Here is a 15,077-nt window from a genome sequence, read left to right as displayed (position 1 = left end):
ACGCAAGAGGGCGTCACAATAACAAATTTGGCAGTTTGTCCTAGGATTTGTGCACATCATCCTCCTCTTCTCCAATGATTTTCTGCAGTTTCTAAAGTTATTTTGGAAATCCATTTGGAAATTTAAATTATGTTTAATTTGAATAATCGATGTTCAAAGTTGTAATCATATAGGCTACCCCTGCACTTCTTGAGATTGAACAATGACAATAAAAAACGAATTTCAGTTCTCCCATCAGCAACTGAATAAGGCCTATCAATATAATATCAAACATATTTTTTCACATAGGCGTACTGTTATATTTCCTTGCCACAATGTGGAAGAGGTCTTGTTTTCGAGTATTTCTCCTATTTTGCATTAATGTAGTTTTCTTTTCTCAAACAATGTTCATATTATGCCCTAAACCATTGTAGTAAGCCTACTTAAAAAAAATTATATATCTCTTACATCGCATTTAATTTCAGGGATCGTGGGTCTATAAAGGTCCACCGGGCTATGGTTATCCAAACAAATTCTGCATACCCTATCATTTTCCCTGATCCGCCACTGACGTGGAGTAAATTCTTCTCTATGAACCGAGGGCGCTTACGTGAAGCGGTTTTAAAGCCGTCAGAGATTTTAAAAAAACTGCGATTATATCCCTCGTAAGATTGACAATTCAAGGCAACTCGAAGAATATCTACAATTTACACTTTAACATGCTCATCAAGCTTGAAAGCGAAAGAAAATATTAAGGGTACAAAAATAGCCGTGCCTACCGTATGTCATTGGATTCACTGGAATCTATATTTGTGTTTATAATTATTAATAAATATCGTTCTCCAATATTTATAACTATAGTTTTTATTAAATATCGAGGGAGTAAATGCCTGTTTATACTTGCAACGATAACGATAAAAAGCTAAAAAGCAATTGTTCATATAGAAAATAAAATAAATAATATAAGTTTATACACAATGACGATTCGATTTATTTTGTACACGATGATAAAATAATTTGACAAATCAATTCAAATGACGTCATAATCATGGAAAAACGATAAAATCGTAGTAGTAACAACGATTTTATAGTTTTTCATTTGATATTTATTAAATTTCGGCAATAACCTATCATTACAATACACAAAAACAGGAAATGATCATAAAAAAAATATACAAATGCCAAGGACTGTCAAAAGCGACCAGAATCACTGCAATCATCAATGCAATAAATTAACTAAACTATCTTAAATCAATAATTGGTGGATAAAAGTTGGTGTAAAAATAATGCAGCACTTAATTGGTGGATAAAAGTTGGTGTAAAAATAATGCAGCACTGGCTAGCAAAAGTGATAAGGGAGAGGTGATAAACTAATAAATTTTTTATGGGGCCTAAGACTTACCACTAACTCTGTTTCTCTAGAGAAGACGAAAGTTACTGAACAGTAGTGCCAATAAATTAATTAATTAATTAGTAATTTCATAATAAATATTTCATAATACAGTAATTATCAATGATTATTAAATAATTATAATTGGTTAGTAACAAATAATAATTGATAATACTCCCTGCTTACTCTAAAGCATATGCAGGAATTGCCACCCTCATTAAGCAGTTTATTTCAAAAACAAAATATTTACTAAGATAAGCCATCATATCTCCCTAGATAAGCGATTTCCACTCACACCATCCTACTAGGATGGGCTGTTATTATCAAACAAAGAGGTTTGATTATTGTGTGCCATCAGCAAATATGGAATATTTAAGCTTGTTGTACAGGGTTAATTGATAGTATCAATATCATTGTTTCAAGTCTGTTGTTTCACCACACACAATGGTTATTTTTTTTAGAGACTTCGAAGTACCAGTATTCACAATAATTGGCATTTCACTATCAAAAGTCCTATTTAAGTACAGTACGGTATAAGTTGTCTTTTCCATACCGATGCTGGATCCTCAACGCCGCACTGACGCCATAAAAACGCACGTAGGCGCAGATTAGAATGACTAATAATACAACAACAGTCATATTCCTCCAAAGGCAAAGCGAGCGAGACAGACAGACCAAAAGACGAGCCAAGTCGTGCTCGTTCGCACTCTGGATCTTGTCTCTTTTTCGTACCATCTGAGACAACTATACGGCGTATGTACATAGACCGAAAGGTTCCACTAATTAATCTCAGATAAGATAGTATAATCATGGAGGTATTTATACCTCCATGATATATATAATACATACTTCAAGTATCGACTAATGCACGCCTTCGTGTCGGGATTCAATATTTCGAAATTAATTATGTCATCATCAGGACCTGGTGATGACATAATTAATGTCGAAATATTGAATCCCGACACAATGGCGTGCATTTCGATACTTGGTAGTATGTATTATACTATCTTGTGTACATAGACTTGCAACAAGTCTCTAATTTATTGATTTTTCGTAGTGTGAGCAAATTTTGGAAAGCGCCACCGGCGTCAGTTTATGTCGAGAAACTTTTTGATGCGAATTTGATATAATTCCAGAAAAAGTATACTATGGAACGCCATGCAAATAAGTAAAAATGGAAGAAGATCGTTGGCCAAAGCTGTTACTTAAAGCCCTAACTGCATCTGAAAATATCAATAACTTGAGTTATAAATTACTTGGTTGTGTCGATAATATATTTCGGAAATGTAACATCGAGAGTATTTTCCATTAGATTAAAAATAATCAAGATATACCCAATCCTATAATATATATGGGCAGCTGAAATAAAACATTCTCTAAAGCAAAATTCGTTAAATTGCTGGAAGGATGATAATAAAAGCAAACATTCTATTGTAAAATACTCATTAAGTAAAACGTCACGAATTATGGAGGAGTACCTTCTTGACGGTACTGATTTTGAAGGAGCATCAATAAAATTTAAGCTCCGTTCAAATACCCTCCCTCTCCAACTGCGAACTAATAAATGGTCTAATGATCAGAGTGACACTGGAATTTGTAAGGTGTGCAATGAATTCCATTGAAGACATTGATCATTTTCTGCTTGTTTGCCCAGTTCTTGAAAACATTAGAATGATGGGAATATTTCACTTTAAAAATAGTCTCCAATCACTAAACTTTCACCACGTTTGGGATAAATTTAACTCCTTAAATATTACAGAAAAAGTATGTTTTATTCTTGGCAATAAAAATGAAATTATTGTGGAAATTTATAAATTTAGCAAATCATTGTCTAAAAACCCGTGGAAAGAAAGGTCATTATTATTGCATGCGTCTACCTCATAAGTAATATTTTGTGTTGTGTTTTGATTTGAAATGATTTTTTTATGTGCTTATCTCTCTCTGTATCTTAATAACGTAATAATTTGTTAACTTAAAAAAAAATATTAGTATTACTTCAGTATTGTTTTTTATTTAGTGGACTTTGCTTTAACACCAATACAGTACTGTATACTGTTATTGTATGATCGTTTTGTATAACTTTTAGTATCTTTTATTTTAGTTGTTTTTTCTTTCTCATTGAATTCACCAAATTGTTGTGTGCCGCGAAACGAAAGTGTATGTTCAGTTGAATAAATAAATAAATATGGAACGCCAATGGTGCCAAAATCGATTTATTCTTAAGCATTTTAACTGATTAAGACAAAGTTTAGGGACTGGAACCAAGTCTAGTATGTACAGTACTGTAGTTGTCTCAGGTACAATCACGAAGCAATGAGACGGACTGTTTAATCGCACTACTGTGTCTGTAATTGTTCTATGCCTGTCTCTTATACACATCTAGATGTGTATAAGAGACAGCGCAATAACAAACCAAACCAAACTACAATAATGACCGGCGTTTAACAACTATTACGTTATGACGTTGTTTATACAATAAAACCGTACCATGCATCGATACTATGATTAAACATCCGGTGTGATATTGTGAACACGCAACGACATAAACGGACAGCGTATCTATTTCCTTGTCGAGAAATGTACTATATTACAAGCCTGGTAATCACTGTTGAACGAAATGTTTAGTTGTTCATGTGTTGTTCCTATAATAATTTTCTTGAAACTTGAAACAAATTTGTATTTTATATACTTAAAAAATGATAGAAAACATGAACCCATTTTAAAATCGTTTTAAATTCTTGGCCTGCGCTTCTTCTTCTGGTTTGTGAAAAAAATCTGACTTCCAAAAGACTCCAAAAGTAGAAGTAACAGGACCCCCTGACCCCCTCTAGATCCGCCAATTACTAGTACCGTACTTAAAAGAAAAATGTTCTTAATTATTTTATACAATTTTCGAGATGGTTGCTACAATTCTTAAAACACAATGATTATCGTGGTTATTATATTAAAGTAATTATTATATTTAGAATTACATTGCATCGCACAGTGTTTTGCAGCCTTTTAGAATTTAAGCAGTAAGCATGGTTGGCTTTCGTTCTAACTAATCGTCTCAGTAGTGTTTCAGGAGCGACCATAAAACTTGCTACCACCAGGCAATGATGAATACCGTACTGTACCGTGTTCCTTCAAACGCAAGAGGGCGTCACAATAACAAATTTGGCAGTTTGTCCTAGGATTTGTGCACATCATCCTCCAAATATGGAACGCCAATGGCTGTCTCTTATACACATCTAGATGTGTATAAGAGACAGGTATAAGTTGTCTTTTTCATACCAATGCTGGATCCTCAACGCCGCACTAACGCCATAAAAACGCACGTAGACGCAGATTAGAATGACTAATGATACAACAACAGTCACATTCCTCCAAAGACAAAGCGAGCGAGACAGACCAAAAGACGAGCCAAGTCGTGCTCGTTCGCACTCTGGATCTTGTCTCTTTTTCGTACCATCTGAGACAACTATACGGCGTATGTACATAGACCGAAAGGTTCCACTGATTAATCTCAGATAAGATAGTATAATCATGGAGGTATTTATACCTCCATAGTATATATATTAATGTCGAAATATTGAATCCCGACACAATGGCGTGCATTTCGATACTTGGAGTATGTATGTATTATACTATCTTATGTACATAGACTTGCCACAAGTCTCTAATTTATTGATTTTTCGTAGTATGAGCAAATTTCGGAAAGCGCCACCGGCGTCAGTTTATGTCGAGAAACTTTTTGATGCGAATTTGATCTAATTCCAGAAAAAGTATACTATGGAACGCCATGAAAATTAGTAAAAATGGAAGAAGATCGTTGGCCAAAGCTGTTACTTAAAGCCCTAACTGCATCTGAAAATATCAATAACTTGAGTTATAAATTACTTGGTTGTGTCGATAATATATTTCGGAAATGTAACATTGAGAGTATTTTCCATTAGATTAAAAATAATCAAGATATACCCAATCCATTAATATATATGGGCAGCTGAAATAAAACATGCTCTAAAGCAAAATTCGTTAAATTGCTGGAAGGATGATAATAAAAGCAAACATTCTATTGTAAAATACTCATTAAGTAAAACGTCACGAAGTATGGAGGAGTACCTTCTTGACGGTACTGATTTTGAAGGAGCATCAATAAAATTTAAGCTCCGCTCAAATACCCTCCCTCTCCAACTGCGAACTAATAAATGGTCTAATGATCAGAGTGACACTGGAATTTGTAAGGTGTGCAATGATAATTCCATTGAAGACATTGATCATTTTCTGTTTGTGAAAACATTAGAATGATGGAAATGTTTCACTTTAAAAATAATCTCCAATCACTAAACTTTCACCACGTTTGGGATAAATTTAACTCTTTAAATATTACAGAAAAAGTATGTTTTATTCTTGGCAATAAAAAGGAAATTATTGTGGAAATTGATAAATTTAGCAAATCATTGTCTAAAACCCGTGGAAAGAAAGGTCATTATTATTGCATGCGTCTACTTCATAAGTAATCTTTTGTGTTGTTGTGTTTTGATTTGAAATGATTTTTTTTTAATGTGCTTATCTCTCTTTATCTTAATAACGTAATAATTTGTTGAATTTAAAAAAAATTAGTATTACTAACAGTATTGTTGTTTTTTATTTAGTGGACTTTGCTTTAACACCAATACAGTACTGTATACTGTTATTGTATGATCGTTTTGTATAACTTTTAGTATCTTTTATTTTAGTTGTTTTTTCTTTCTCATTGAATTCACCAAATTGTTGTGTGCCGCGAAACGAAAGTGTATGTTCAGTTGAATAAATAAATAAATATGGAACGCCAATGGTGCCAAAATCGATTTATTCTTAAGCATTTTAACTGATTAAGACAAAGTTTAGGGACTGGAACCAAGTCTAGTATGTACAGTACTGTAGTTGTCTCAGGTACAATCACGAAGCAATGAGACGGGCTGTTTAATCGCACTACTGTGTCTGTAATTGTTCTATGCTCGACTGAATTTGAGGAGTCACGTGACGTAAAACAGCAATCAGGCTGCTTAATTTTCTTTCATTGGCCCGACCCTGATTTTCTAGCCGTCTCTTTTTTTGTGGAAAAAATATGAAAATCGACTAAAAAATGCCGATAATAAACGAAAAATGGTAGTTTTTTTTTATCTTGAGCACCGGGAATAAGATATAAAGTGCACCACCTACACTACAAGTGCGTACTTTCTGCACGTACGTTGCGTAGTGAATAGCTTACTACATTGCAATGGACTAAACCTACCTGCAGAAAATAATCGCTTCCCCCACAGTCACTAGTCACATGACAAAAAAAAAATAAATAAATATGTTGCCAACGGGATATCGCCATGCGTTTTTAATTCGAAATCCTGTCAAAATATTTGCATCTTGGAAGAAAGTAATAAATTCATATGGTAGTGAATGTTCTCATGATTTTAACTTGATGGAGAATAACGGTGTCATTATCCCTAAAAAATACGCATTTGGAGAAAGCTTTGAACTTTACGAGCATCTGGTCAAAACAGGAATCGAACCAAACCCTGTCATTATTGATTCTGATGATCTTCTAGAAAACCCAGAGTCGATTTTAAGGCAGTTTTGTGATGGCATAGGAATTCAGTATACAGATAAACTGATGAGTTGGAATGCTGGAGATAGTATAGTACAGGAATGGAAGATACCGAAGGTGTATTTACAAGGAAACCAAGTATTTGGTTATTATAAAAAAGCATTTTCTAGCCGGAATTTTGTCAAGCCTAGTCCCACGCCTGATCGATCTGACTTGCCAAATGATGTCAACACTTGTATTGACGCAGCAATGCCGTATTACGAAAAAATGTACGCTCTAAGATTGACAGCAGAGAAGAAGGATACATGAGAGTTATGTAACTTGAAATGTAATTTAAAAAAGAAGTCAAGTGTTAAATGCTGAATATGAATAATAAAAAAGTAATTAAAACAAAACATGAGCTTTAACATTGATACATATCAAATTTCATATTTATTGCCACCTTCAATTTCATTGTATACAAACGAGCGTCTCATATGCTACATTCATATGTCCAACAAAATAATGACATTTAATGGTGATGCTAAAGTAAATGCTATATTTAACCTGAAAAGGTATAGCAAGTCAGATTATAGAAAAATCGAGGCTATTATACCTTGGATTATTTGTATACCAAACCATAATATGGTAATCTGTCATAATAAATACTAGACTTCAACATTCAAACGACTGGTGGGTATTCCTCTATATTTGTCGCATTCTTTGGAAGACTAAATACTCCCCTCTATCAAGCTTTTTATCAAATTTTATTTGTCAAAACTTTTAAAATTCAGTCCAAAATTTGGTGAAATTTAACCATCCGATTGGCTGCCTGCAGCCAGTTTTCACATTGCCGTATTTTAAAGTGAAATTAGCATTGATACAACTAAAACATACACATTTCAAGTAAGATAATGATCTTACTGCATTCACCTAGACAGTACAATGGATCATTCCGAATGGTAAAACTTAACAACTGACCAATTAAAACGTGCTAGTTACAGGCTCAGGAATACTGTACATGCACGTTTTACAATCACACAAGTTTATGTACTGTATGTTTACAGTATTTTTTTTTGTGGGATCTTAGAACAATATCCAAGGGGTGGAGCTTTAAGGGGAAAGTCATCCTCTTGGTTCTATGTAATTACTGTAGTTTAAGTTAGTCCATTCACAATCTTTAAAGCTGTACTAGTCTTTAGGTCTCTACTACCATACTATCTATTCCCAGTGTACAGTACTTGCTATTCCCAGCACACTGTCACTCTGCCCCATATGCTACTAGTATGCTGCAGTCCCTACCATTACTTTTCCTAGCAAACTGGCACCACCATGGCATACTGCCTGTAGCACATTATTTTTCCCTCCCCTTGTGTTATACTGACTTCCCCACTGCAAAGGTGATAGTGCACCCCTAGTGTATCGTCCAGTCTTTAGCACATTGTCCCTCTGCAATAGAATCATGTCACTCCCCTAGCATATTTTCCCTTCTCATAGTATAGCACTGCCCTGTCACTACCATACACACATATTTTTTAAAATGTCAAAGAATGCATTTTCTATTTTCAAACTTGGTGGTTCATGGTATCCAAAAAAAAATCTATATAAAAATGTGATTATTAAACCAACAAACATGTATACACAGTAAATTGTAGTATTTTCATTACTATATACAAAAAGCACAATAATTAAAATATTTATAAAGCATTATTACATGAATATGTACATATACATATATATATTAGGAAAAATATTTTATTCCAAAACTGCAAAATTGCTCTAGTAACAGGTGTTCAAGCACACATAAGAGCAATTTTAGGCAATTGAATATTTCAGAATTGCCTATCTCTAAGCTATAAATGGGATTACATAAATGTGTAGGCATATTACATTATATAAAACTTACTGTTGGCACTATATACATTTATGTACACTATATATTACATGAATACTTTAAAAAGCTAATCAAGTAAGCCATGCAAATACATTCTCAACCTGTTTTAAACTGATCTCCATTTTTAAGTCTCTCAAAATCTTGCACTCAAAAAAAGACATTACCTACTTCCCTAAAAAACCTACAATTTGTAACTTCTTATATTCCATATGTATTTCAAAATGTTTAATTTTGACTACATCAAAATATAAACAATAGAAAAACTGCACAAATTCCCTGTGTTTTCCTCTTTAATATTTCATGCATTTACTTCAGCATTTAGAAGGACCTACCATTTTCATTATGGGTAAACAAAACCAATTTGGTGAAGACTGAAAAAGCAAGCAAAGCAAAATATTACCTTGTGACAATCACAACCAAAACAGTAATGGACAAGTCACTTTCAGCTGTGATTTGTCAAGATGCGTCAATGGTCAGAGTTATCGAAAATGCAATGTACTTACAGCGCAGTACCTACTTTTGTGGTGTTTTGTTTTATCGAAATGCTTTGTTTTAAGGCAGCAACGTTTCAAAGGAATGTTGAACATAGATGGGATGCCTTAATTCTTTTGACCATTAAATCAGATGGCTCACTTGGCCAGTTGTTATATCAGACACATTTTCCTCAGTTATTTTTTTACTTCTGATATATTCACATCCAATTTTAAACTCAATTTGGACTGGGGTGTAGGAGTTGAGAAACAGATCTAATTCACATTAAAATTACACACATAATTATGGTACACTTGGAGAGATTAATCCTTTAGTTTGAAGTACACAATCAATTAGAAAACACAGTACATTGGAACAATAACAGTCTAAAAAAAACCAGTTGAAACAGTAAAAAGTTAGTTGAACAAAGGAAAAATCTAAAACATCCTCCCACAGGATCTACTTTACTCTTTTTTTTTCTTTTTTAATTTATTCAGCAAAGTTTATCATTTGAGACCCTGTATTCTAATTCCTTAAAATACAAAATTGGGAAAAATGTTTCTTATGAAAGTGGGAAGTGAGGGGGTGGGAGGAGGGAGACAGGAGAGGAATTAATCTGGGTGTTAGGGGATTCCGTCCAGAACTGGAGCATTCTAGCATGTAAAGGTGGGTTTTCTCAATATATTTGGATGGTCCATGGTTTGGGTTATCAAAGGGGGTTACTGTCTTGCATAAAAATACTGGCAATCTCTACCAAAAACGGAGTCCCTAGGATTTATAGTATACTCTTCTCCTCTCTTCAAAAATGGAATAAATCACAATTAATACCAGATCAAGGTGTTTGACAAATATGCAGTGAAAGAACAATGTGAAGGTATGTACACAATATTGCAACATATTTAGACAAGTTAAATAATAATAAATATCAAGATAGGTGTAATTATAAGTATAATGAATGATATAGGATTAAAATGAGTAAATGTTACAACCAATTTGAAATGAAATTGAAATGATGTTATGAAAGCATTAACTGATAAAATATATTAGTATTTTTGCAGGTGAACATGACCAAATTAAACACTTGTGACCCTTATACAAAATAGAGCAACAAAGAGTTAATTAGTCAAAAATTGTGAAAGAAATCTAATATAAGGGCATAATGTCATGTTTAAATCTTGAAAATGTACTTTTCATACTCTCATTAGTAACTTCCATTTAAATACGGTGATATATTTTAAATGGTGGTGTCCCACAAGCTCTATCAAACCATGGAGGAATAAACCATGATCTACCAACATCTTCAACCGGAAATTCTAGTTATAGACCTTTTTCCTCGTCTTCCAACTGGGAGAATCGCCAGTTAGTTCATCCATCTCGAGGATGTTTTGTTGTCTTTTTCAATCTCGTTCCTTTAGTTGGCAAGCAGAATATTTAACTGTTGATTCATTTATCAAAGGGATGTTGTTGGAATGCCACGCTCATCCTGAGAGAAAAAGTAAAACCAAGCATGTCAGAAAAACAAAATAAATACATTATAGCTTAAATATAATAAAGAATAACAGAAAAACATAATACAGTTATTATAAACTATATTATTAATAACCATAACAACAATAAAATTACTGTAAACACGGGGGTCGGGGGCCAAGTTGGAAGAAGCCACTTCCGAGAGATTTAATTGTTTTAATGAGCTTTCCTAAACACATCTAATATTATTTTGCTGTGCATGGTAATACCCAAGTGATACCCAATGGAACTGACTCCTAGGAGGTAACTGATAATACAATAGAATAACAACATTGAAATTTTGTAAATTTGCGGGTGATGGGTTATTTTCTGGAAGCTTGTTTGCTCCCAGAAGTTCCAGAGGCCTTCCTGATTCCTGGGAGACTCCTGTGATTTGTAAGAGACTGTGACCCCCAATAAATAATGATAACAAATTTAGCAAAAACAAAAGGTATTTTTACCAATATTAATGTGATGGATCGGAAAGTTTTCCGCTATTTCTTTTTAATCGTTATTGGTGGAGTATCACATTGCTATTGCTTTTCACTGCTATTGCTACTGCTTTTGTTTTATTGGTATTCACTTGTATTTGCATACTAGGTGAAGTTTATAATCCATTGGCTGCATGAGCGTTGTATCGGCACAAAGGCATTTGGCTTATGTCGGAGTAAGACATGTTTTTTTTTTTTTTTAAGATGAATATTTTCCGATACTGTGAGTAACTTAATATATTTCTAAATAGTTGTTTGCGATTATAATATACAGTAATATGATGGATTATAATGATTGTTACTAGCTAAATTGATATATGTATATTTTGCGGTATTTGTAACAGATGAAAGTGCTGTTGGAGAATTTCGCCTAATTGGCATTCTGGTCTTGTTTAGTATAAGAATACAGACAACATCTACTGTTAAAAATCTGTATTATGTGTGGTTACCAATGACTTAATTAATCTTTATTTTAATACATCTAGTTTTGTCCTGTGATGGCCAATGCTATAGAAAGTTTTTTTGAGAAGTTGTGATTCCATCTCTCAACATTATATTTAGGGTTCAATTACCACTTTGAGCCAATAATTTACATTGCAAGTGCATCTAATTTTTTCTTTCTAATTAAGTTTTTCAGTGCGAGAAACTATCCTGCTATTTGCAGGAAGTGAATCCAAGAACCTGTGCACGATGGCCACCTTAATCACCAGTTACAGCTCTGCTCTGGTGCAGCAGTAGTAGCACTCACCACTGAAGTCACTGATTGTCCAAGTTCCTGCAAGAGGGCTTCTTCTGAGAGTCTCTTGATCTCTTCAAGCTCAAGTCGCAGAAGTTCCTCCTCTTGCGGATCTAACCTTGAACTGTTTGAACTGGAATTCTGAGCGGATAATGGCAGATGCAAAGAAGATTTGGAACCTGTAAAGAATTTGAGACAGTTTAGATTATTTGCAAAAAAAATTGTTAAAGCACATTTCAAGCACAGATTTCTAATATAATGTGAGAAATATACAAATATTGTCTGCTCATGAGGGGAATAGTGAATCCACTGCTCCAAGGTGATGTGGATACCATAGTCTACTACCTTCCAGAGGGCCGATAGTAGGCTATCGGTCCCCAAATCACGGAGGGGCTACAGATTTCACCATTCCCCGAAACCCAGAGCTGTTAATATTTGTTTTATATATCTCATACATAGATTCTACGAGGCCTTAAAAAAGTAATGAAGTGTACCCACCAAGTAAAGCCTACTTCCTAGGCATTCAAAGGGTCAATCCCTCTCACCGTAGAGGTCGCGTTTTATAAATTATACAGGGACGTTATAAATGGGGCCTAGAGATTACATCGCGATAGGGAAGAAACTTCCTAGGCCTACGTGGTCAAAGGGCTAATCTCTCACTGTAGAGGTCGGGTGTCAGGGACATTATAAGATTACATCGCGATAGTAAAAAAAGTACTCCCATTAACCTGATAGTACTTTTTTCCCACTGGAATTATGAACTATCATTCAACCTACGTCATAGTGATGGTTATTACCCAATTTTTAACCACTCAGATGCCTGAATTTTTGTATGCAGCATATAATATTTTTTATATTACTTGATGTATTAAACATGTATTGGTAAAGCAACATTTTTTTCACTATTTTCACAAGAGAAGTAGTTGGCGCATCGGTTGTGGCTTGGACTCCCAACCTCGAGGTCGGGAGTTCGAAACTCTCGCTGTGCAAATCACTTGGGCAAGGCACTTAATCTACAGTTGCCTCTCTCCACCCAGGAGTACAAGTGGGTACCTGGTAGGATCCAACACAACTGCGCTGATTACTAGCTGCAATATTATGGAATAATAATATAATTTAATTTAATATGGTGTTGAGTATGTGTTCCATATGTGTTTCATCCAATGACCGGGGTAGTAATATGAAGCGCTATATAAGAATGACATTATTATTACTATTATTTCACACAGCAAAACTGAAGACTATCTGTGACTGCAATAGATGAACTTTAATTATAAAATCATGAAATGTTATATTAAAAGCTAAATATAAAAGCAGAATCTTACTATCATAAGAATGTCTTTCACTAATATCTGACTTGTTGTCGTGTTCACTGCCTGACCCATCAAATTGATGCCCAGGAACCTCTAGAGATTCTTGGTGCCTTGTTGAGGCATTACTGTCCTGTGAAACCTCTAACGACCGTGAGGATGCCATACTGGATTCAATGGCGCTCTCCCGCTGTCCATCACTGTCAAATGCAAGATTTACAAATGCAAGAGGCGTTTGTAAATTATCTCCAACTGTCGTTGAAGATGAAGTTTCACCACAATTATTACTTGTGCCAGATGACATACTTTCCATGGTACTGCCCTTTTGTGATGAGTCTTCCTCAACTGCATGATCAAATGCAAAATTGATGTAACCTTCTTGTCCATTACTAATTGATGCCATTGTCTGTGTTAGTGAATAGATAGCATCACGAATAACGTTCCTGGACAGAGTAGAGGCAAACTTTTCAGTTAAGCTGTAACGTTTAACATCCTCGGGTGTGTCCGGGTTTGGCTGCACCGCATCAGCGGGTACATCATAGGTAGAACTGACCTGTGAAAATCGTGAGAGTGGTGTGGATTTCGGTAATGTTTCTCGACTGCTGAAGCTTATGTCCCGACTTACAACTCTTGGGCTACTTGATTTGGATGGTATTGCATATATTTGATCGGAATTGAAGCTGCTGGCTGAAAAATTAAATAAAATATTTATTAAAACATTTATTAAAAAGTAAATTAAATGAACAAATTTGGTTTCATTTGATATATTCACGATTTTCTGAATTTCTCAATTTGTACTCTGTATATTTTTAAATAATATTAATCATTTCAAGGGTTTTGGCATATTATCTTCTTCCGAAAATTATACAGACCAAACATTATCATCATTAAGAAGAACATAAAATTTTAAATTAACAAACATAAAAAGATAACAATTAAAGTCAGAAGTCAAAGAATTACAATCCCCTTCAATTCATGATTATGTTTGATTTTCAAACTTATCGATTTAATCAATTACAGTTTGAATTTCTCAATTTGTACTCTGTATATTTTTAAATAATATTAATCATTTCAAGGGTTTTGGCATATTGTCTTCTTCCGAAAATTATACAGACCAAACATTATCATCATTAAGAAGAACATAAAATTTTAAATTAACAAACATAAAAAAATAACGATTAAAGTCAGAAGTCAAAGAATTACAATCCCCTTCAATTCATGATTATGTTTGATTTTCAAACTTATCGATTTAATCAATTACACAGTTTGATGATCTTGTTGTAGCAATTATCGCTTCTGGAGACCCCAGAGGTACTCATACACTGTACTGTATATACGAGTGATTTTCATTGATAAATTTGGAAGTCAACATGGCATCACCTCCTGGCATTTAAAAAGAAAGTAACGATATTTAACTATCATTCAATTACTCATCAATTTCATAAAGAATTTGATGTTATCATAATTTCAATATATCTCCATCACCACTCCAGAAACTAATAAATGGGACAGTACTGAGGGTTGCTAGGGTGAAAAACCTTAAACACTTCCTGAGATGTTTCCCTTCTCCATCTTCAATGAATACAGTAGAGTTTAAGCAGTAATATTTTTTCCTGCAATAATTCTTATTCTTCCCTTTAAAAGCAAAATTCCTGTTAAATGAGCAATCAATTGTAGCAAATAGTTTTAGCTGGGAAAATTAGAAAATTATATACAATATGCTTTTTAAATAATTTAAGCTTCTAGTAAATCTTGTAT

General features: G+C 33.9%; 2 protein-coding genes across 2 annotated transcripts in view; one reads left to right on the top strand and one right to left on the bottom strand.

The window, feature by feature from the left end:
* The first annotated feature begins 6,687 nt into the window (after nucleotides 1–6,687).
* LOC117116412 (branched-chain-amino-acid aminotransferase-like protein 1) lies at nucleotides 6,688–8,560 on the top strand. Its single transcript, XM_033260448.1, has one exon. It carries the CDS (start codon nucleotides 6,690–6,692, stop codon nucleotides 7,239–7,241), a length of 552 nt encoding a protein of 183 aa, XP_033116339.1. The 5' UTR covers nucleotides 6,688–6,689; the 3' UTR covers nucleotides 7,242–8,560.
* The window catches only part of LOC117116408, a 48,063-nt gene continuing 40,337 nt past the window's right edge, over nucleotides 7,352–15,077 (bottom strand). The window contains exons 9-11 of the mRNA XM_033260441.1: nucleotides 13,335–14,006; nucleotides 12,022–12,188; nucleotides 7,352–10,759 (exon numbers count right to left, since the gene is read on the bottom strand). Of these exons, the coding sequence (XP_033116332.1) occupies nucleotides 10,727–10,759; nucleotides 12,022–12,188; nucleotides 13,335–14,006 (872 nt within the window). The 3' untranslated portion in view covers nucleotides 7,352–10,726. The remainder of the gene's footprint in view (nucleotides 10,760–12,021; nucleotides 12,189–13,334; nucleotides 14,007–15,077) is intronic.

The sequence above is a fragment of the Anneissia japonica genome, unplaced genomic scaffold (genome assembly GCF_011630105.1).
Source record: "Anneissia japonica isolate Jap-2015-1 unplaced genomic scaffold, ASM1163010v1 scaffold287903_len222995_cov181, whole genome shotgun sequence".
Lineage (NCBI taxonomy): Eukaryota > Metazoa > Echinodermata > Crinoidea > Comatulida > Comatulidae > Anneissia > Anneissia japonica.
Note: the sequence above shows the minus strand (reverse complement) of the source record. Positions and strands in the feature narration are given on the sequence as shown.

Coding starts and splice junctions, on each gene's coding strand:
- LOC117116412 (XM_033260448.1), top strand. CDS start 6,690: ATGTTGCCAACGGGATATCGCCATGCGTTTTTAATTCGAAATCCTGTC.